Source organism: Pogona vitticeps, chromosome 3 (genome assembly GCF_051106095.1).
Source record: "Pogona vitticeps strain Pit_001003342236 chromosome 3, PviZW2.1, whole genome shotgun sequence".
In the NCBI taxonomy this organism is placed as follows: domain Eukaryota; kingdom Metazoa; phylum Chordata; class Lepidosauria; order Squamata; family Agamidae; genus Pogona; species Pogona vitticeps.
Window position 1 is genome coordinate 6,041,740 of NC_135785.1, and position 23,667 is coordinate 6,065,406.

The window sequence follows — 23,667 nt, forward strand, 5'->3', positions numbered from 1 at the left end:
CCATTTCCAGGCTTCCGGCGGCCATTTTGGAACCGCCGATCAGCTGTTCGGCGGCTCCAAAATGGCCGCCGCAATACCCGATCTTCGCAATGCGGGTTTTCCCCATTGCGAAGATCGGGGGAGTTTCCGTATAGCGATCCCGAAAAAGGGATCGCTATACGGAAACATCGCTATACGGTGCACTCGCTAAGCGAGGCACCACTGTATTCCCTTTTTGAAGCCACATCACACTGTTGGCTCATATTCAGCTTATGATCTATGACAATTCCATGATCCTTCTCACTCATAGTATTCTTGAATGGAGTATCCCCCATCTTGTAACTGTGTGAGAGAGTTTTCTTTTTTGCTAGATGCAGTACTTCGCATTTATCCCACTCTGTTGTTTTCAGCCTAGTTCTCCAGCCTAGCTGGATTATTTTGAATGTTGTTTCTGTCTTCCAGGGTATTAGCTAATCCACCCAATTTTGTGTCATCTGTAAATCTAATTAGCATTCCCTGCATCCCCTGATCCAGATCATTAATAAAAACGTTGAAGAGTACTGGGCCCAGGACTGAGCCCTGGGGTACCCCACTTGTTACCTCCTCCCAGTTTGAGAAGGAGCTATTGATCATCACCTTCTAAGTACAACTCTATAGCCAACTGTACATCCACCTGACAGTTCATCTATCCAGCCCACACCTAGTTATCTTACTAATCAGAATATCAAGGGGCACTTTGTCAAAAGCTTTGATCAAGTCAAGATATACTATGTCTACAGCATTCCCTCTGTCTATCAGGAAGGTTACCTGCTCAAAACTTGAGTTCAGATTAGTTTGACAGGATTTGTTCTTGACAAATCCATGTTAGCTTCTAGTTATTACTGCATTGTTTTCCAGGTGCTTGTATAGTAACCGTTGTATAATTTCTTCCAGAATTTTCCCTGGGACTGATGTCAGGCTGACAGGTCTGTAGTTCCCAGGTTCCTCCTTTTTGCCGTTTTTGAAGATAGGGAAAACATTGGTCCTTCTCCAATCTTCTGGTATCTCACTTGTTTCCCATGCTTTTGAGAAAAGAATGGACAGTTGTTCTGAGTGTTCTTCATTGGTTCTGGGAGGCCTTCAATACTCTTGGATGCAGTTCATCCAGCCCTGGAGATTTGAACTCATTCAAGGTAATAAGGTATTCCTTGACTATTTGATTATCAGTCTCCAGCTTCAATCCTGTTCCTCCCACTTGCACTTAAGATTTCTCTGGAGGGTCATTTGGGAAACGACTGAGATAAAATAGGAATTGAGCATTTCTGCCTTTTCATTCCCATCTGCTGTCATTTTTTCATATCCATTGAGTAGCTGAGCCATTGTTTCTTTTGCTATGCATATACATGAAGAATGCTTTTTTTGTTGCTTTTAGTGTCTCAAGATAACCTCAGCTCATTCTCAGCTTTTGCCTTCCTAATGCCATCCCTGCAATTCCTTGCCATTGTCTGTATTCTTCCTTTGTGGACAGGCCTTCCTATACATGCCCTTTTTGTTTGTTTGTTTTCAGGTCCTCTCTGAGCTTTTTGAGTGAAGCCACACTGGTTTGTTTGTGTTTTTTGGGTGTTTGTGTGTTTGTTTGTTTTGTTTTGTTTTGTTTTGTTTTGTTTTTGCTGTCTCCCACCTTTTTTTTCTTGTTGGAATTGTTTGCAATTGTGCCTTTAGAATTTCCTTTTCTTAGCAACTCCCACTGTTCTTGAACTCCTTTCCTTGTTAGGATCTTCTGTCATGGGAGTTTATTTATTCTTGTTCTGAGTTCATTAAAATTGGCTTTGTAAAAATCCAGCATATGTGTGTGGCTACACTCTGCTTTGATTTCCTTTAAAATCATGAACATGGCCACTCTTGCGTGGAGTTCCCCTTTCTGCCACTTTGTCCACTAAGTCATCTTAAGTCATAAATAAATATATTTCTGGAACCATATGATGCTTGACTTCCATTTATGACACAAATCAAAATGATCAGCACTTCCTATTGAATTAAAAAAAAGCATTGTGGGAATCTACCCCAAAAGTTTAAGTGAGAAAGAGTGAGTATCTCTTGGGTCATTTTATCCAGGGTAGTATCAGGTAGATATAATGGACCCAGACTATATTCTCAGTAGACTTACAGTTCTCCAGTTTAAGCAAATGAATATGAAAACACAGAGATGGACTGAACCAAACATTTATCCTAAGCTAAACAACAACTTATTCACATGTATTTGTGAGTATCTCTTTTTTTGGTGTGAATTGTTATGCATTACTACTTTGACTGGATTTTTAGTACTGCTTGTGTTTTCAATTTTTGTGTTTTCCATTTCTCAGAGCAGCATTTTTTTTCTTTTTAAATATTTATATACTTATTGTTCTTAGTTTTAATATTGCCTTTTAATGGGGTCCTCTTGGCACTCATTGTTCTTAAGTTTAAATATAGTCTTTCATTGATATTAACCACCATTGTATATGCATTGTTTTCAACTTTAAATGTTGTCTTTCAATGTTGTAAGCTGCCTTTGCATCCTTTTCAAGGAGAAAGGCAGGGTAGAAATATTTTTAAATAAATAAATACATTTCTTCTTGATTCTCAGCTGCTAGAGGTCTTATATTTGAAAGTGGTCACCCTTGGAAGGAGCACAGAAAGTTTGGTCTCATCACCATGAGGAAGATGGGGATTGGAAAGAAAAGCATGGAGTCCCAAATAAATGAAGAGGTCCAGCAGCTTTTGGAGACTTTTCAACAGACAAATGGTACCACATTATTAGAAAATAATTTTGCGATTTGTTTCATCTTGCAGAAATATTTACCATATTTTTCCGTGTATAAGACAATACTTTTGCCTAAAAATTTTAGACTAAAAATTGAGGGTCATCTTATAGACGGAAGTAAGCTGAGGAGAGAACACAAACAAGTGGAGGGGAAAGCAGGGATCAAATTTTTCCTGCAGGGCTTTGATCCCTGCTCTCCCCTCCACTTGCTAATCCTTAGCAAAAGGAAAGCAGGGATCAAAGTGCTGCAGGATTGCTTTGATCCTTGCTTTCCCCTCTGCTTTCTAAGTCTCATGGGGTTTAACAAAAGGAGGGGGAAAGAATCAAAGCAATCCTGTGGCTGTATAAGGGGGAAAGGGATCAAAACAATTGTGCAGTTACAGGAGTGCTTTGATCCCTTTCCCCCTCCTTTTGCTAAGCCCCACGGGGCATAGCACAAAGGGAGAAAGCAGGGATCAAAGTGATCCTGCAGCGCTTTGATCCCTTTCCCCCTACACTTGCTAAGCCCCACTTCTATTTCTTAATTTTGGGTTAGAAAAGTTGGGGGGGGTCTTATACATGGGGACATCTTATACATGGAAAAATACGGTATGTACAATGCCTGTTTGTTTTTAAATGGAATCTAATGTCATTTAACTTATATTCAGAAGAAGCTGTTGCAGAGTTTTGAATTTGGGTTAAATTCCTCTTGGTGCACAGCAAAAGTGCAGGGATTCACAGAGAAGAAATGTTTCAAGGTCCCTCATTTAGTTCACTGTTTTTACTCATTAAGTGGCATTTACAGTCTCAATGACTGACTCTGAGACATTAATTGGAGAACAAATAAAAAGTTTCCTTTACTTACAGTTGTGAACCCGTACAACACCAAACAAAACATGGCTGCCTGCAGCAACAGGCCTCAACAGACTCATTGACTATCAACAAATTAAAAGAGGGAAGGAGACACAGAGCAGAGAGGCGGGGCTCCCTTTGAATTCAGAGACCATGAAAGAATTATTGGTTAGTGCTGGATAGACTGACAGTCAAACCTGCCCAGAAAGGTCCCTCCCAGCCACAACCCCTAAAGGCAGCATGTGAGGTTGCAAAAACCCCAACAGAAACATGTAAAGACAATTCACACATTGCCTTGCAGAAGGATGTCTTAGCAAGCTGAAATGCCCTGTTGAAGTTATGGTCAAATAGTTACAAGATTGTTCCCCCACCCCATTGCACAAGAATGAAAATACAGTGCGGTCTTGACTTGAGAACTTAATCCGTATTGGAAGGCGGTTCTCAAGTCAAAAAGTCTGCAAGTCAAGTCTCCATAGACCTACAGTGCATTGAAAACCGATTAATCCCATAACAGGCCGTTTTTGTTCCATTTTGGTTTTTTTCTGGTCTGTAAGTCAAATCTCAGTCTGCAAGTCAAACCTAAATTTTGTGGCCAGAGAAGTCTGTAACTCAAAAAGTCTGTAAGTCAAGCCGTCTGTAAGTCAAGGGTCCACTGTACCAGCATTGGTTTCTTCCCCCCCCCCCGCCAATTGCAGAATTAGCAAATAGCATTAGGTTTTTCTTTTTGCAAATTGGTGTGTGTGTGTGTGTGTGTGTGTGTGTGTGTGTGTGTGTGTGTGTGTGTACAAAGATGCTTACGTGACATTTTTGCCAACAAGTTCCAAAATGGAAGGGGGGCAAGGCACGAAAAGGTGAATGATCTCACCCAGTGGAAAGGGAACCTTTCAGATTTTTCATTCTTTCTTTCAAGAAGGAAGTACAAGATGATTTACATTCCTAACTCTAATGTGCAGAAAACAGCACGTGATTCTAGAGGTCTTCCTGGTTCCATTATGAAATTCCACTACACAGTTTTGTAACAGGCCAACCAGAGTCATATTCAAGGGCCATGGGAGTTCCTGTTTTGTGGAGCCGTATCACCCACTTGGATCTAATAACAATTATAACCCTTTTATAAGCACCATTACAAACCTCAATACGGGGGTATTAAGGCTAGTTGGAGTCCCACTCTGAAAAAAGTCTTTAAACACAATGGATGGTTTTCCAGACATTTTTCCTAATGTTCTTATAATTACTTTATATGCATACAGTATTTTTAAATGCAGTTAATCCTCATCTTTTTATGAGCTTGATTTAAAAAAGATTTTTGGAAAGGATTTATGGTAATTTGTCAACCCAGTCTTCGTGAGGTAACTGCAAAAAGGTCAGAAATCCACCCATGAGGTTGCCAGACACTGGATGATGCATTATCCATATCTGGATATATCATATCCATATTTGGATATATTTGGAGATATCCAAATATATACCGTATTTTTCGCACCATAAGACGCACTTTTTTCCCATGAAACAGGGGGGTGGAAAGTCTGTGCATCTTATGGAGCGAAGAAAACAGATTATATTTTCTTGTTTTCTTCTCCTAAAAAATTGGGGCGTGTTATGGAAAGGTGCATCTTATGGAGCGAAAAATATGGGATACAGTATTTGGATATATTATGCTGAATATCTTGCTGTCCACTATACTTGTATATTGTGCACTATTACTGACCAGTCCTCACACAAAGTTGTTGTTCATGAGCTTGATTTAAAAATCAAAACAAAACACTTCGCTTTCAGGTATGGCAAATAATATTCATAGGATTGTAAATGCCTTCTCTTGCAGGAAAGCCGCTGGATCCTCTTCCACCGATCTCGATGGCTATGTCCAATGTGATATGTTCGGTGACTCTTGGGCACCGTTTTCCTACTCAAGATAAAATATTCCAGAGAAACATGGATGCCATGAACTATATAGGAAAATATGGAATGAGCCTATTTGCTTTTGTAAGTTCAGTTGCTTCCCCCACCCCCCTACTGAGTCAGACATGGCTCCCAACGGAATCTCTGATTGCATTCTAAGAAACTTTGTCATAATTAAAGATTTTGCACAAACGTCCCCTTTGTTGGCTTTTCCTCGGCTGTTTGCTGCCATTTGGTGCCCAATGAAGCATTTTGAACGCCATGAAAGTTTGCTTGCGTATTAATTCATTAATTGATCTTTTCATTGATTTAGTCAGCCAGTCGGTTTCATTCGTAGGCTGCGCTTCTCCCGATCGGGGGGGGGGGGGAGGGGACCCAAGAGGGCTCACAGTATTAAAACAAATAAACTTATAAATTAAACGATAAAATACCCATGAAAACAATTAAACTACTCATTAGAAACAGATTAACTGATTCCAAACATTTAAAATCTTGAAAGCAAACATACTTGGCTGAAAAAGAAGAAACCCAGCCACTCTTGTGGTAGATATTTAAAGTCTGAAGAGTAGAAGAATAAAAGGGAGGGGGGCTAGCCAGACTTCTCAAAGCAGAGCATTCTCCCACAACCTGGGAGCCACCACAGAGAAGGCCCTGTTTTGTGTCCCCATTACGTGCACCTGTGCTGGCCATGGACAGAGAGGAGGGCCTCCTCTGATGGTCTTAAGAGTCAAGAAGGCTCATATGGGGAGATACAATCCTTCAGATAACCTCTTGGAACTGTAATCCAGAATAAGTAGCATTTTCCAGACTTGGCAAGTGACAGAATCAAAGTCTGGGTTCCTTACAGAAGTCTAGTGAAACAGTGCAAATAACTTAGAGGAATGGGAATGCTTCTGAGCAATGCTGTTATCTCACTCAAGGATGAATCCACCATCTGATAGGTGGTACCTGGGCAATTTAAGATTGTTACACACTGAGATGTATAAAATCATGCAGGAGATGGATCAAGTGGATAGAGGGAAGCTTTTTTCCCTCTCACGCAATACCAGAACTAGGGGACGTCCACTCAAATCGAGAATAGACCAAAGGACATCTTTCTTTACCCAGCGTGTTGTTAGTCTGTGCAACTCCTTGCCACAGGATGTGGTGATGGCATCTGGCCTAGATGCCTTTCAAAGGGGATTGGACAAATTCCTGGAGGAAACGTTCATTGCAGGACACAAGCCACAATGGGGATGTACAATCTCCAGGCTTAGAAGGATAGGACCTCCAAATGCCAGATGCAGGGGAGGGGGATCAGGAGACAGGTATCTAGTAGTCTCGTGTGCTCCCAGAGGCATCTAGTGGGGCCACAGTGAGATACCGGGAGCTGGACTAGATGGGCCCTTGGTCTGATCCAGCAGGGCTCTTCTTATGTGCTTATGTTCTTAATATTTACTGTATTTATTCTGATAAATCATAGTGGATTCATTGTTTTTTATTTCTATATTTTGGCTGTAACCGTTTTTATGTATAGAGTCAGAATGCTTCAAAATAAACAAGGGGCCGCATCAGGCTGCAAACCATAAACAGGAGGCAAATCGGCTGCTTCTTTTGCCACATAAATCCCACAGCTCTGGACCGTTGCTTTGCATGGTTCTCCAGAGGTAGCTGTTTTGTAACTTTCATGGCTCTGAGGACCTCTCAGAGCCAGATGTGGTTCACCAGCTGTCCACGGACTACATGCAGTGAAGATGCTGTCGGGTCCATAAAAAATAATTGGCTCTGAGAGTCCATCAGAGCTCCAGTGGTTAGGAAACAGCTGACGAGGGAGGGAGGAGCAGCAAAGAAGCAGTGGTGGACCAAGGAGGAGCCATGATGCAAAAGACAGGGGCAGCAGAAATGAAGGGGAACAGGAACCTGGGTGTAAGGAGGCACGTGGAAGGAAGAAGGAATGGCAGCAGAATGGGGAGGAACGGCTGACACTGTGCAGATGGGAAGCCCCTTTCTGTCTGAGGCAGTAGAAGGGTTTGGGCTGCCCTGAATGGTCAGGAAGGCCCTTTTCACTCGCATCTGATCCAGAGACAGATTCCTGGAGGAAACGTTCATTGCAGGACACAAGCCACGATGGGGATGTACAATCTCCAGGCTTAGAAGGATGTGACCTCCAAATGCAGATGCAGGGGAGGGGGATCAGGAGACGGGTCTCTAGTGGTCTTGTGGGCTCAAAGAGGCATCTGGTGGGGCCACGGTGAGATACAGGGGGCTGGTCTAAGAGGGGCCTTTGGCCTGATCCAGCACAGGGCTCTTGTCGTGTTCTTGTCATTACATGGTTTTGCTTTCATTTCCCATGTAGCTCTATGAAATGTTTCCATCGCTGATGAATCGTCTCCCAGGGCCTCACAAGACGGCATGCGTTCATATCAATTGGGTGTTGTCATTTCTGAGGACAGAGGTAGAGAGGCATAAGAAGAACCCCATGCAAGATGAGCCGCAGGATATAATTGATTACTATTTATTCCAGATGGAGAGGGTAAGTACCTCTTTTGTATGCAAATCTTGTCCACCCCAAAAACTACCAAGCTTTCCACTCAAATTGAACCGAGATGTCTGTGGGCCAGTCAATAGGATCTCTTTGTTCCATCCAGCTACATAGTGCCTTCCCTACTTTAAAAGTAGTTATTAAAATGGATTAGGAGCCCTTACCCTGCAAGTGTACCCAAACACTTGGGGGGGGGTGAGTACACAAATAAATATCACATGCAAACAAGTGGTGTTTATGGATGGTATCTGCAGAATTACAGTGTTTCCCTGAAAATAAGACAGGATCTTATATTAATTTTTGTTCCAAAAACCGCCTTAGGGCTTATTTTTAAGGGATGTTTTATTTTTTTTCATGTACACCATCTCCTTGACATTTAGCCCAGTCGTGTCCGACTCTAGGGCGTGGTGCTCAATCCCGTTTCCAAACTGTAGAACCAGCGTTTGTCTGTAGACAGTTTCCCTAGTCACGTGGCCAGTGCGACTAGACACAGAACACCGTGACCTTCCCACCGACGTAGTACTTATTTATCAACTCACATTTTTACATGCTTTCAAACTGCTAGGTTGGGAGGAGCTGGGACAAGCGACGGGAGCTCCCTCCGTCGCATGGATTTGATCTTGCGATGGCTGGTCTTCTGACCTTGCAGCACAGAGGCTTCTGTGGTTTAACCCGCAGCGCCACCACGTCCCTCTACACGACAACCATCTACATTGATTCAAATACAGTCATGTCACCTTCTGGTTGCTGCACAAGGGTGGAGGGCAGGGTTTCACTAAACTTGGGCTTAATTTTGGGGTAGGGCTTATATTATGAGCATCCTGAAAAATTCTACTAGGTCTTATTTTCAGGTTAGGTCTTATTTTCGTGGAAACAGGGTATCTCCTTGACTTTAAACTGCTGAGAAGGACTACCTATTCCACATGTAGTCTTCTTTCATCATTGAAAGCATCCAGTTATTTATACGTCCTGCCTTTGTATCAAAACCGGGAAGAAAGTAGTGAAGGGTGCCAGGACTAATTCCTGGACATGATCCTGTCTCTGATGCATTAGTCAATTGACCAAATAGATCCAATATATTTTTTTATTTTCAGCAGAAAGCAAGCTAATGGACGCAACTTCGCCTGCTAAACATGCAGAGAAGAAGCGCCCCCCCCCACTCATTACAGAATATACTTTTATATGTTTAAATGAGAATAAGGAGGCAAGAGGTGGGGAGAAGGAGGAGGGAAAGGGAGGGTTTGCAGGTGGTTGAACTCATTCCTATCAGTTCCATGTGGTTAGACTCCCAAGTCTCTTAACTGTAATCAAGGGCACATTTGCAATTAGGCTAGTATGTTGCAAAGCAAAAACACACACACACATACAAAGGAATTCAAGCAACCTCCCTCCTTTGTTCATTCTTGTCTGTTTAGCAAAGCGAATTACAGAAGGCAAGATGGCTACGGTTAGGCTAAGAGAATGAGAAAGAGAGAGAGAGAGGTGTGTCTGTGTCTGTGTCTGTGTCTGTGTCTGTGTGTCTGTGTGTTTTGATTTGACCCCTTCAGTAGGCTCACAAAATTAAAAATCGGTGTATGGGGAAAAACACAAAAAATGTACTGCCAGAACCCAATTCATCAAATTATCCAAGTGTAGAACTAACTATTTTGTTACAAGTAACTAAACTACCTATAACTAGTTACATTTAAGCAATGTAACTGATAGTTGCAAAGTTACTGTTCTGATATAATGAGGCAACACTTTGTTAATTTTGTTTTAAATAGCATTTTAAGGGTCATGTATGTCCCACTTTGATGCCATTCTTTTGTTAGGCCTCTGTGTTTTTGTTTTTTCCATAAATGTTTCTACAGTATCAGATCCCTTGTTGAAGGTCCTTTCTCAGCAATGTCAATTATCAAAAACCTGTCTGGATGAAAAATTATTTGTCTCCTGGCAGAAAAACAACAGTGGAAAAAGTTTACCTTTTTACTATCCTGACTGTGCATTTTTAGTTTAATTTTATTTTATTCAAAGTTTTAAAATCCTACTGGCATAAGGACAGAGTTAAGGCTGTCCTCACGCTGTTTCATGCCTCACAAAGTGAGAAAACAGGAAGCTCAGATGGCAGGTCTTGATAGATGGGGCCATGAGAAGATGTCTTGCAGGTAAACCTTGCCCTTACAGGAAAAATTGCACGCAGCACATGGAATTTACAATCTGATTTTATTTTCTCTGTTTCATTTTCATTTTCAATTGAATTTGGGGAAACTACCTGAACTATTTGTTGTGCTGAGCCATTTCAATTGCTTTTGTTCGATTTGTTCATTGCAAACAGCTGAAACTCTGTAAATTTTGACAATAAACCTGACTTGCAATGAAGGAGTTCAATAATATTGACTCCAACTTGAATTTTGTCTGCTTCGTGATATCATGGTGAGCTAAAATACAGCACAGGAACTCTCCCAATTTTTTGTCCTGATTTTGTTGTTGTTTAGTCGTTAAGTCGTGTCTTCATGACCCCATGGACCAGAGCACGCCGGGCCCTCCTATCTTCCATTGCCTCTGGAGTTGGGTCAAATTCACGTTAGTCGCTTCGATGACCCTGTCCATCCATCTCATCCTCTATCGTCCCCTTCTCCTCTTGCCTTCACACTTTCCCAGCATCAGAGTCTTTTCCAGGGAGTCTTCTCTTCTCATGAGATGGCCAAAGGATTGGAGCCTCAGCTTCAGGATCTGTCCTTCCAGTGAGCACTCAGGGTTGATTTCCTTCAAAATGGATAGGTTTGTTCTCCTTGCAGTCCAGGGAACTCTCAAGAGTCTCCTCCAGCACCACAATTCAAAAGCATCCATTCTTCGGCGGTCAGCCTTCTTTATGGTCCAGCTCTCACTTCTATACATCGCTACTGGAAAAACCATAGCTTTGACTATGTGGACCTTTGTCAGCAGGGTGAGGTCTCTGCTTTTTAAGATGCTGTCGAGGTTTGTCCTGATACCTTACATTAAAGGGGACTAAAAATTACCCCAATAACAAAAGTTAGTAAGTCTGCTGAAACCATTTTTGCCTCTCCCTTCCCCCCCTTTCTGTAGAAAACCCCTTCCGTATGGAATGTGGGTGAATAAACTTCCCAATTTTCTAGCCCTCCTTTAAGGCCACTTCTGCATTCTTACCCCAACCCACAACTGTGTGGGAAGAAATACACTCCCCATTTGTGTGTCACAAATGATTTAATGTCTTGATAAGAAGTACAGTATATCTAAAGTATAGCCTGCAGTTCATTTAAATGAAATTTCTCCTTTTCTCTTGTTCGACAACAGAGGAAACGTGACCCTATTTCTACATTTAGTGACAATAACTTGACTGTCTGCATCATGGATTTCTTCGTCGCCGGGACTGAGACCACAGCTATGACTCTGCTCTGGGCCCTGCTCTTCATGGTGTGTTATCCAGATGTTCAAGGTGAGAAAGTTCCTGTAATGCCAAACTGACCTTGTTTCCTGTGAGCACACACCCCAGTAGAGGCGTGCAGTTATTCCAGATTTTATCATGGGTGTGTGTGTAACATTTGTTCATGCTGAACCTGTAATTTGCCTATGCAAACTTAGCTGGAGAAGCCAAATCTATCCAGTGCATTGCTCGGGCATGGCTTGCGTCTGATAACATATTTGAATTAAAATATACTGTCCTGGTATGGCTTCTTATGTTTGCATCCAGTGGCTTCTTTCTAAAACCAGCATCACCTTGCTTGTGCTCTCTTTAAAGAAAACAAGTGGGCTTGGAGAGTGGGGGGAGAATGACCACCAAATTGGGAAACTGAAGAGGGATGGGAAGGAAGTCTACCTTCTGTGGAGGTTATTTATTTATTTATTTATTTGTTTGTTTGTATATTTATTTATTTAACTTATATGCTGCCCACACTACCCAAAGGTCTCTGGGCGGCTTACAACAATTAAAATACAGTAAAAAAGATAAAACAATTAAAACACAATTAAAATATATACTCTAAAAATTGCCATCAGGACCCACAGTTGATATTATTTCAGTTAAAAGCCTTCTGGAACAGGAAGGTTTTGACCTGGTGCCAAAATGTCATCAACATGGGCGCCAGACAAATCTCCCGCGGGAGGGCGTTCCGTAGTCTGGGGGCAGCTGCCGAAAAGTCCCTTTGTCTACAAGCCGTCCCTCTTACCTCCTTAAGGGACGGCTCTTTCAAAAGGGCCCCCTGGCTAGATCTTAACTGCCGAGTAGGTTCATATGGAAGGAGGCGGTCCTTCAGGTATCCAAGGCCCAAGCCGTTTAGGGCTTTATATGTCAAAAAAAGTGTACCATATTTTTCATGTATAAGACTATACTTTTGTCTAAAAATTTTAGACTAAAAACTGAGGGTCGTCTTATACACGGAAGTAAGCTGAGGAGAGTACAAAAACAAGTGGAGGGGAAAGCAGGGATCAAATTGTTCCTGCAGGCCTTTGATCCCTGCTTTCCCCTCCACTTGCTAATCCTTAGCAAAAGGAAAGCAGGAATCAAAGCGCTGCCGGATCACTTTGATCCCTGCTTTTCCCTCTGCTTGCTAACTCCCATGGGACTTAGCAAAAGGAGGGGGGAAAGGAACAAAGCAATCCCGTGGCTGTATAAGAGGAGAGGGGATCAAAACGATTGTGCAGTTGCGGGATTGCTTTGATCCCTTTCCCCCTCCTTTTGCTAAGTCCTGCGGGGCTTAGCATGAAGAGAGAAAGCAGGGATCAAAGTGATCCTGCAGCGCTTTGATCCCTTTCCCCTTACACTTGCTAAGCCCCATTTAGATTTCTTAATTTTAGGTTAGAAAAGTGGGGGCATCTTACACAGGGGGGAGTCTCATACATGGAAAAATACAGTACTTTGAACTGAGCCCAGGCTGATAGCCAATGTAATTTAAACAGAATCAGCTTGATGTGCCCCCTAGCTTGATGTGTCCCCTAGTGTCCCCACTCAGCACCCTGTTTGGAGATGAATGGTCCTCCTTATGCCACTTCCAACCTCTTTGCTCCACAGAAGCAAAAGGAACCCCATCATATCTAACAGATAAATCCAAGACTTTGTTTTAAAAACCCACAACAACAAAAATGTCTGACAAAGGACAGAAATGCTTTCTGATTTTTAAAAAGTTGTTTTCGGAAACAATCCTCAAAATCAAGCTTCCTTCCCAACGGTTTCCCTTAGAGAAAGTCTACAAGGAAATAGAAGAAGTTTTGGGTTCCTGTCCCTTGATATGCTATGAAGATCAGAAGAACCTGCCCTACACCGCTGCAGTGATCCATGAGATCATACGTGTGCGATACATCTTGATATTTGGCCTTCCCAGGCAAAGCGCGAAGGACGTGGTCTTCCGTGGTTTTCACATTCCAAAGGTAAGTGACAGAGGTGCTGCGTTACCAGACTACGCCAGGGGGCGTAATGGTGAAGTGAACTGCCCAGAGATTAAACCAAACAGACACTGTTGTAGTGTTGAAGATATTATTTACAATAAAGTTGATATATACAGGGTAAATACAGCTTCTCTTGGTCCTTATACAGTCCTGGTCATACACAGTAGTTCTTCAGTTAGTAATGGTAAATTTACAGTTTCCAGTAACTAAATATTGTTACCAATATAAAGAGTTCAGCATCTACGAAGTCTTCTCCTCTCACCACAGAGATAGTCTTCTCCCAGGATCTTCTCCTTGCAATGCAGCAAGTCTTCATCCAATGATGCAGAATATACAGCAACACGATCACCAGCAACACAATAACCACCCAAACTATCCAACAGTCCAACTACCCAAACTACCCAACAGTTTGTCTCTGTAAGCTTGGCTAGCTTTATTCTTGGATTCTCCAATCACATTGGTTGTCACACAGCTGCCTTAATTAACCCAGCTGTGCTCTCTTGTTACATGTTGCTTACCCAAATCTGATCCTGTAACAACTTATATACTGAATTGCAATGAACAATTCCCTAGGTTAACTTTGAGACCTGTCAATCTCCTCCAATTGTTTATAGCAATTCTGTCACATACATTGTACATTGCTTTGAACATATGCAGAGTTCTTTTTACATTCACATACATTATATCATTCCCAACATTTCATATGCTTTATTATGTTTAGTTGGCCCCAATACTTTTGTTAAACAGTCAGCTTTATTGTTTTCTGTTCCACAGTATACCAGTTCAATTAAACCATTCTCTATGCTTTGCTTTACATTTTGGTATCTGATATCTGTGTGCTTAGATCTGCTTTTTACATTTGGTGAGTTTGCCATCTGTATAACAGCTTGATTATCTTCAAAAACCTTTATTTGTGATTTTATATTCAATCCCAGATCTTGTGCCAATTGTTTATAGAATACTAGATCTGTACACAATTCAGATAATGCTGCATACTCAGATTCGGCAGAAGACAATGATATAAATTTCTGTCTAGCTGTCTTCCAGCTTATCAGACTTTCTCCCAAATGTACAGTCATGCCTGATGTTGATCTCCGGGTTGTTAAATCACTACCATAATTAGCATCAGCATAAGCAGTGATATACAGTTCTCCCACTGGTTCTAAATTTAGCTTTTTATTCTGTGCCTCCTTTAAATACCTAAGTACTCTTTTTGCTGATTGCATGTGCCTTTCATTCGGCTTGCTTACATTCCTTGATAGCAGGTTTACAGCTATAGAGATGTCTGGCCTTGACCATCTGCTCAAATATAATAAGCTGCCTACCAGTGATCTATATACATCAATATCACATTCCGGGCCATTCATATCTTCTTTCTCGAACTCTATGTTCATTGGAGTTGCTGCACCTTTACAATCCTCCATTTTATATTGTTTTAGGAGTTTTAATATTTTGCTCTTTTGTGCTATTTTAAATCCTTTCTTACTTCTTTCTATCTCTACTCCCAAGTAGTTACTTATTTCTCCCAAATCTCTCAACTTATAGTGTTTTTTTAACATTTGGATTGTTTTTTCAGCCTCTTTCTTATCTTTTGTAAATATGGCTAAATCATCCACAAACACTAATATTATAGCTTGTGTCTTATCATTTATAAATAAACAAGGGTCAGCCTTTCCTTGCACAAAACCATTGTCTTTTAAAGTTTTGGTTAAATGTTGGTTCCATTCATGGCCACTTTGTCTGAGACCATATAGACTTTTTTTCAATATCCAACATTTGCCTTCTTTTTCAATTCCTGGTGGTATTTCCATATAAATCGTGTGTTTCAAGTCAGCATATAAATAGGCTGTTTCTATATCAACATGCCTTGTCATGAGATTATGCTTGGCTGCATAGGTTAAAGCAAATCTCAATGTCTCTGGTCTTAGAGCCGGTGCAAAAACTTGATCATAGTCGTTTGAAGTTTGTGCATACCCTTTTGCCACTAACCTTGCTCTATACCTCACATTACCATCGGCATCCACCTTCCTTTTAAATACCCATCTGGAACCAATTACTTTTGATTTTTCAGGCAGTTTTACCTCCTCATAAACCTTCAGTTGTTTTAATGAATTTAACTCCTTATCCATTGCCTCTTTCCATTTTATTTGTTCCTTCTCAGGCATATTACATATGTCATCATATGTCTCTGGTTCAGCCACATTGAGACAGTAATAGGTCTCAGGCTTGTACCTGTCAGGAGTTTTTCTCTCTCTGCTTGACCTCCTAGGTAATTCTCTGTCCTCCTCGTGAGTTTCCCTCCTTTCTGAGTTGGATGGAATTTCTTTGTCTGATTGCATTTCCTCAGGTTCTACCTCTCTTTTAATTTCTTGCTCTGATTGAGAGTCATTTTCATCTGCACTATCATCACTACTCTCATTCCTATCAGGCAATTTAATTATTGTTTCTGGGGGTTTACATATTTTGTCCCAGTTACTGTGTTCATTAAAAGAAGCACTGCTACTTATTACAAGTTTGTTGGTATTTGGCAACCCAAACCTAAATGCTCTCCTATTTTGTTGGTATCCAAGGAAATACATCAACCTGGCTTTCTTCTCTCCCTTTCTCCTTATTTCTTTTGGGATGTGAACCCATGCAGGAGATCCAAATACATGTAAAAATTTTAAATTTGGTTTTCTCCCAGTCCAAACTGTGTAGGGTATGTTGTTTATCCCACTGTGCCAAAGAATATTAATATAAAAAATTCGCACAAAGTGTAGCTTCACCCCAATATTTCTCTGATAGATTACTCCCCCTAATCATTGCCTCAGCCATATTCTGCAGAGTTTGGCCCCTTCTTTCAATAAAGGCATTCTGAGTAGGTGTATAGGGAGCGGCTCTCCTGTGAGTAATACCATTTTTCTTTAATATTGCTTGAAATTTGGCATTTGTAAACTCTGTTCCATTGTCAGTTTGCACCACCTTAACCTTTTTCCCTGTTTTACGCTCTACAAATTTGAGCCATTTTTCAAACTTTACATGTACTGTACTTTTATCTTTCATAAGATAACAGTATCCAAACCTGGACTTTTGGTCTTGGATAGAGAGAATGTATCTAGCTCCTCCTAATGATGCACTTTTGGGTCCAATTACATCAACTGACACCAAATCTAATATATTTTTCACTTGTACATCACTATGTTTCATTATAGGAGCTTTCTTACTCTTGGCTAATTGGCAAGCTTGACAATTCACATATTCATTGCATTGCTTTAAATTAACTCCTACTGAGTTTTCAATTGTTTTTCTCAATGTTTTGTAGTTTGCATGTCCTAGCCTTTGATGCCATAAATGAATACAATCTTTATGTATACATTTGTTTTCATAGACATTGTTAGCCTTAGTACAGTTTAGTCTATATAAATTATTTCTAGCATAGCAATTCAATTTTTCATTGTTCTTGCTAGTTATTACACATTTCTCCTCATAGAAAGTGCTAACAAATCCATTCTTTGCTAATGAACTCACAGAAAGTAAATTATGCTTCAAATTTGGAACATGTAAAACATCTATTGGTCTAGCAATATAAGGCAATTTCACTTTACCTTTTCCCAGTACCTTAGCACTAACACCATTTGCTAAGCATACTTGTTGGTTGGATACAGGTTGGTAGTTAAATATTAGCTGTTTGCTCTTACACATGCTGGCAGTTGCTCCAGAGTCGACAATCCACTCTTCACCCTGTTCAGAGTTATAAATCTCCTCAGTCAGGCTTAGTGTTTCTCTCTTGCGTCTGGTTTGTTTTTCTTTTCCTTTCTTAAATTTACAGTCTTTTATCAAATGTTTTCTTGAGCCACAGGAAAAACAGCGTTTTCCAGAATGAATGCTTGCAGCTGTGTCCCCCTCCTCCTCACTTTCTTTCAGCTTATCACGTTGATTAGTGAGTTTGGAGTCTCGGAGCTGTTTGTTATCTTTTCTCTTTTGTTCTTCTTCCAACAGTTTGCTAGTTATATTAATTACTGTTAGCTCTGCTTGAGGAAGAATTTCTAAATTGGTCACCAGCTGATCATATGACTCATCTAATGAAGACAGGATAATAAATGCTTCTTGTATTTCTGTAAATGTGATGTTCTTTTCTCGTAAATCCATCAACATTGACTTCATAACCTCTAAATGTTGAAGCATACACCCTCCAGCTTTCAGTCTAGTTCGGAAAAGTTTTCTGGCAATTTGAATCTGGCTTCCAACGTTATCTCTTACGAAGAGTCTCCTTAAATCCTCCCATGCCTTCTTTGCTGAGTTTTGGCCTCTCAGGTGGATAAGAAGACGGTCTTCTAGAGTTAACCCAATAATAGCCAGAGCTTTAAAATTTAGTGCTCTTTTTTCTTCATCTAGGACTGCTGGGGGATTTTCTACAATGTCCCATAATGCTTCCTTTTGTAGTAGCAACTGAACCTTCTGCTGCCAAGTTGCATAATTCTCCCCATTCAACTTTTTTATGCACAGTCCAGCCATAGACATTTCGTTGGCCATTTTTACCACAGACTGTAGACCACACTACTTGGCTCTCTCTGGTCAGCAGTTTCTTCAATAACTTCTTAAATTTACACCTGGATGCAGTCTGGTGCGCTGTCTGGGCCCATAACCAATTGACAGAGGTGCTGCGTTACCAGACTACGCCAGGGGGCGTAATGGTGAAGTGAACTGCCCAGAGATTAAACCAAACAGACACTGTTGTAGTGTTGAAGATATTATTTACAATAAAGTTGATATATACAGGGTAAATACAGCTTCTCTTGGTCCTTATACAGTCCTGGTCATACACAGTAGTTCTTCAGTTAGTAATGGTAAATTTACAGTTTCCAGTAACTAAATATTGTTACCAATATAAAGAGTTCAGCATCTACGAAGTCTTCTCCTCTCACCACAGAGATAGTCTTCTCCCAGGATCTTCTCCTTGCAATGCAGCAAGTCTTCATCCAATGATGCAGAATATACAGCAACACGATCACCAGCAACACAATAACCACCCAAACTATCCAACAGTCCAACTACCCAAACTACCCAACAGTTTGTCTCTGTAAGCTTGGCTAGCTTTATTCTTGGATTCTCCAATCACATTGGTTGTCACACAGCTGCCTTAATTAACCCAGCTGTGCTCTCTTGTTACATGTTGCTTACCCAAATCTGATCCTGTAACAACTTATATACTGAATTGCAATGAACAATTCCCTAGGTTAACTTTGAGACCTGTCAGTAAGGAATAATGGCTGCCTTTTCTGCAGTCCCAAACAGCACGCAAGGCGAGGGTGGAATTCGCATGAGGATGTTGGGAGAAGATGGAACTGCCTCTGCTGATAATACCTTTCGGAGACTTCTGGTAGATATGGAAGGATTTCTGATTTGCAGTATATCAACAACAGCTGTAACAAGAAAGTCCTCCTCTTAAAAGACAGTATTCTTTTAGGAGGCAGTTGAAAACACTTCTTTATTTTTTTTAGAGAGGCTTTTCAATTTGACCCTGTTTGAGTGTTTCACCTCCCAGGCTCTGCCTTTTGGTGATAAATTGTTGGTGGCAATTTTTTCCCCCAGTGCTCTTGCCACATTATTGCTGTTCGTGTTCTGTTTTGAGTATTTGTTTGTAATCCTTTGTAAACCGCCCGGATTAGTGCTTCGGTACTAATGAGGCAATATACCAACCAACCAACCAACTAACCAGCCAACCCAAAAAATAAATTAAAAAAATGAATGAATGAATGAATGAATGAATGAATGAATGAATGAATGAATGAATGAATGAATGAATGAATGAATGAATGAATAAATAAATAAATAAATAAATAAATAAATAAATAAATAAATAAATAAATAAATAAAATGCTGCTGAAATGAAACAAGCTTGAGGGTATGACTAGAGGTTCAAATTGTCCTGGCCTGGATCAGACTGAATTATCTCAACAGGGTCTTTAAGGTGCAGTGTGTTATTTGGGGTGATCCTTCCATGTACGTGGATCAGGTGGTTTCATGGCAAGAAACCGCGCTGCACCTCATGTGACTCTATTTGGCCCACTTCCCCTTTAAGAAAAAGAAAAAATAACAACAACAACAACAAAAAGATCCACTATGGCTCAGACCATAGCTAATTAGTGGGTCCAGATTGGATGTTTTGGGTCTCAGGTTGCTGGTTTCTGGGCTTTCCACACCTGTTCTATCACAGCTGCTCATCGTTGTTGTCTCAGGTGATGGATTACCACCTGGCCAAAATGTCTGCTTGCTTCTGGCTTCAGATCTACACCTCTTGGATTTGATGCCAGCAAGACCACTCCGTTTGCTCCTTTCTCTTCAACTGCTATTTAAATTTTTGTCCTCCTTTCACAGATTCGTAAAACCCGTTCAATCATTCTAAAAGGTAGACTCATGAACACAGTTGCTGAGGCGAGGCTTGTCAAGAGGCTATACACGTGACCAAGAACTTTAGAAAATGTGGTTTCTAACTCTTAGGTCTCGTGTGCCCATGAGCAGGCCCTTCTTCAGACAACTCACTACAGTCATGAGGAAACCTGTGATTGACAGGAAGGAGTCTGACCTCTCCCCTCGATGTTCACAACCCTTCTTTTCAATGTGACTAAACTGGAGTAGAGAATTTTAGAACTGGATTGTGTTGTTGTTGTTGTTTTTCTTTATTCGGTCAGGTTGGGGAGAAATATGCTTCAACTTTTAGAGACATATCACAGTATATGTCCTTCCAGATCCAAAATTTTAGCAAATCCTCAGGAGAAATAGGGAGTCAATCCACTTCAAAAGAACCTCTTTTGATTTGAACATCATGTCCTGTGCTAAGCATCACAAATTTTGTTGATATCCTTCTTGGACCTCCTAGAGAAAGCATCACAAACTTTGTTGATATCCTTCTTGGACTTGACCAGCATGGTAAGAAAAGGTCTAGAAACCATGCCCTATGAGGCACAGTGGAGGGAGCTGGGGGGTGTTTAGTGTGAAGAAGACTGAGATGCCGTAGGACAACCATCTTAAAATATCTGAACAGCTGTGATATGGCAGATGGAACAAGGTTGTTTTCTGCAGTTCCTAAGTTGTGGATCCAAATGATGAGAAAGTAAGTTTTGCCTAAACATTATTGAGAATATCTTGACAGCAAGAGCAGCTTAAGATTTCAATGGATGGCCTTGGAGTATTTTGGGGTTTTTTCACTGGACGCTATCAAACAAATGGCCACTTGTCAGAGATGCTTTAGCTATGAATTTCAGTTAGATCCTTGGGATCCCTTGCAGTTTTATGGTTCCTTCGATTCTTTTCTTCCAAATAAACCCAAGTCCATTTTCCTGGGATCCAAAATTCATCTGCATGGGAAACAGACTTCATCCATCCACCAACTCACATGCAAACATCTTTTAATGCACAAAACGAGTGCTTAGGTAGTAAAGGATATGTATGTAGGGTGTCGCTATAGGACTGTTCTGACTAATGATGTCTCCTTCTCAGGGAACCATAGTTATTGCCGACCTGCAGTCTGTTCTTCTTGATCCCAACCAGTGGGAAACACCTCACGAGTTCAACCCAAACCACTTTCTGGACAAGGATGGTAATTTCATGGCACGAGAAGAGTTCCTGCCATTTGGAGCAGGTAAGTGTGTAATAAATTTATACTTACACCTGAGAGGTTTCCTTCAGAAGGGTGGAAGATCTTTGGGCTTGTCTATATGTGGCAGAAAGTGAGGAGGAATTAAAGAACCTCTTAATGAGGGTGAAAGAGGAGAGCGCAAAATATGGTCTGAAGCTCAACATCCAAAAAACCAAGATCATGGCCACTGGTCTCATCACCTCCTGGCAAGTAGAAGGGGAAGATATGGAGGCAGTGACAGATTTTACTTTCTTGGGCTCCATGATCATTGCAGATGGTGACAGCAGCCATGAAATTAAAAGACGTCTGCTTCTTGGGAGGAAAGCGATGACAAACCTCGACAGCATCTTAAAAGCAGAGGCATCACCTTGCCAACAAAAGTCCGAATAGTCAAAGCTATGGTTTTCCCAGTAGTGATGTATGGAAGTGAGAGCTGGACCATAAAGAAGGCTGACCAACAAAGAATTGATGATTTTGAATTGTGGTGCTGGAGGAGACTCTTGAGAGTCCCCTGGACTGCAAAGAGAACAAACCTATCCGTTCTGAAGGAAATCAATCCTGAGTGCTCACTGGAAGGACAGATCCTGAAGCTGAGACCCCAATACTTTGCCCATGTCATGAGAAGAGAATACTCCCTGGAAAAGACCCTGATGTTGGGAAAGTGTGAGGGCAAGAGGAGAAGGGGACGACAGAGGATGAGATGGCTGGACAGGGTCATCGAAGCGACCAACATGACTTTGACCCAACTCTGGGAGGCAGTGGAAGACAGGAGGGCCTGGCGTGCTCAGGTCCATGGGGTCATGAAGAGTCGGACACGACTTAACGACTAAACAACAGCAAATACGTGGCAGTTGGAGCCGGCTGGAGAGAACTACATAGGGCCACTAGGAGGTCCAGAATGCCACTTGAGGTGATCCTACCATCCAAATAGCAGGTAGACTTCAAGTGATCCTAATTGGTCTGCCCCAGCCTCCCTACAGTTAGCTTTACATATTGTCTTTTAATGATGTAAGCTGCCTTGGCTCCTTATTTAAGGACAAAAGTCGGGTAAAATATTTTACATAATAAAACAAACAAATGATAATTCGTTAGTTAGTCAGATAGTTAGTTCATTCGTTCCTTAGTTCGTTCACCGTTCGTTCATGTTCTGTCAAGTCAATTCTGACTCATGGTGATCCTTTTCAGGGTTTTTGAGGTAAAGAATACTCAGAAATGTTTGACCCTTCCCTTCTTCTGGGGGCATTCTGAGACCACTGAGACCGTGGAGGAGTTTGTCCAAGAACTTCGTAGCTCTGCTTGGTTGGAAAGGAAAATAACAGTAGATTACTACATAATTGGAAATGGCTTAAGAAACCTTGGCTAATATTTAATCTGTTGAGATATTTTTGTGTCTTTGGACACTCTGAATGCTGGCCTTGGGGATCAAAGGGGAAAACAGATTTGCTTTATGCTCCATATCGAAGGAACAGGTTCTTCCTTATTGGCTGTTTTTTTTTTCCCTTGATTTCTTCTGCAGGGTCCCGGGTGTGTCTGGGAGAGGCTCTGGCAAAAATGGAGCTCTTCCTTTTCTTCACCCACCTGCTGAGAGCATTCCAGTTCAAGCTACCAGACGGTGCAAAGAAGCCCAGCATTGAACCTCGATTCGGGTTCGTCTTGCGTCCCCATCCTTATAAAATATGTGCCATTCCCCGCAACAATTCATCATAAAACCCAATGCCTTGGGGCCCGTGACGGGGAAAAAGGCGGCACAGGAACGTTTGTAAATAAATAAATAAATAAATAAATAAATAAATAAATAAATAAATAAATAAATAAATAAATAAATAAATAAATAAATAAATAAATAAATAAATAAATATGTACCATGGGTTGTTTATTGCTCAGATTCATTCTGATATAGAACTTCTCCGGTCTGTCCAAACATCTGGCAGATCTGTCAGGTAACTGCTTGCTTCCACTTACACCAGATTTAAGACTGTTCTTCTGATTTCTTATTTGCATGTGGCCAGTCTGTGGAGGAAGCAATTTGATGGTTTTTCAAGAAAGAGTTTTAACATCCTGGGTGCGGATGTGGGTGGTATGATTCCCGAGTTAGGTGACACTTCTTTTTTAATCCTCCCTCTTACCCTCTCCTTTTGCTTTTCTCCTTTAAAAAATTATTTTAAAACCCACTGCAAGCATACCCAGGGATGGGTGGATTTATCCATTTCACTTTTTCCTACATATTTTAAGCCTCTTGTGAAGGTGTTAGTGATTTCTAAGAAGTTCAAACACCATTTTGAACTTCTGCTGAACAACATTTTCAGTTATTTGCTACTTGCAAAATTTAAGAGCCACTGCTAATTCCATGTTCTATGAGTCTAAGGCTGTAACTACACGGTCATATAGGGCAGGATTTGCTCCACCTATAAAACAGGTGAATTTGATCCAAATTTGAATGCCTACACAACATTTGAAGGCAGAATCAATTCCTTCCAGCCTATTTACAGCAGAACCAGCTTTTTCCCTCTACCTTTAAGGAATAAATGGAAATTGATATTATTATCTCCTTCATAAAGCATCCTCTGTGTCTGGAGGTGATGCTATGGGTGATGAAGTTCTTTAGCTTTCATCTTCTTTTTGGCCTTGTTGATTGCATTCTGTTTCAAATGGTTA

General features: G+C 41.0%; 1 protein-coding gene across 1 annotated transcript; it reads left to right on the plus strand.

Annotated features, from left to right (window-relative positions):
* Positions 1-272: 272 nt before the first annotated feature.
* Positions 273-23,363, plus strand: LOC110088881 (cytochrome P450 2J2). Its single transcript, XM_072996315.2, has 7 exons — positions 273-2,743; positions 5,415-5,575; positions 7,827-8,003; positions 11,307-11,448; positions 13,189-13,376; positions 20,874-21,015; positions 22,529-23,363. Exons 1-7 carry the CDS (start codon positions 2,653-2,655, stop codon positions 22,717-22,719), a joined length of 1,092 nt encoding a protein of 363 aa, XP_072852416.2. The 5' UTR covers positions 273-2,652; the 3' UTR covers positions 22,720-23,363.
* Positions 23,364-23,667: the final 304 nt, after the last annotated feature.

Coding starts and splice junctions, on each gene's coding strand:
- LOC110088881 (XM_072996315.2), top strand. CDS start 2,653: ATGAGGAAGATGGGGATTGGAAAGAAAAGCATGGAGTCCCAAATAAAT. Junction 8,004..11,306: donor ATTTATTCCAGATGGAGAGG/GTAAGTACCTCT, acceptor GTTCGACAACAG/AGGAAACGTGACCCTATTTC. Junction 13,377..20,873: donor GTGGTTTTCACATTCCAAAG/GTAAGTGACAGA, acceptor TCTCCTTCTCAG/GGAACCATAGTTATTGCCGA.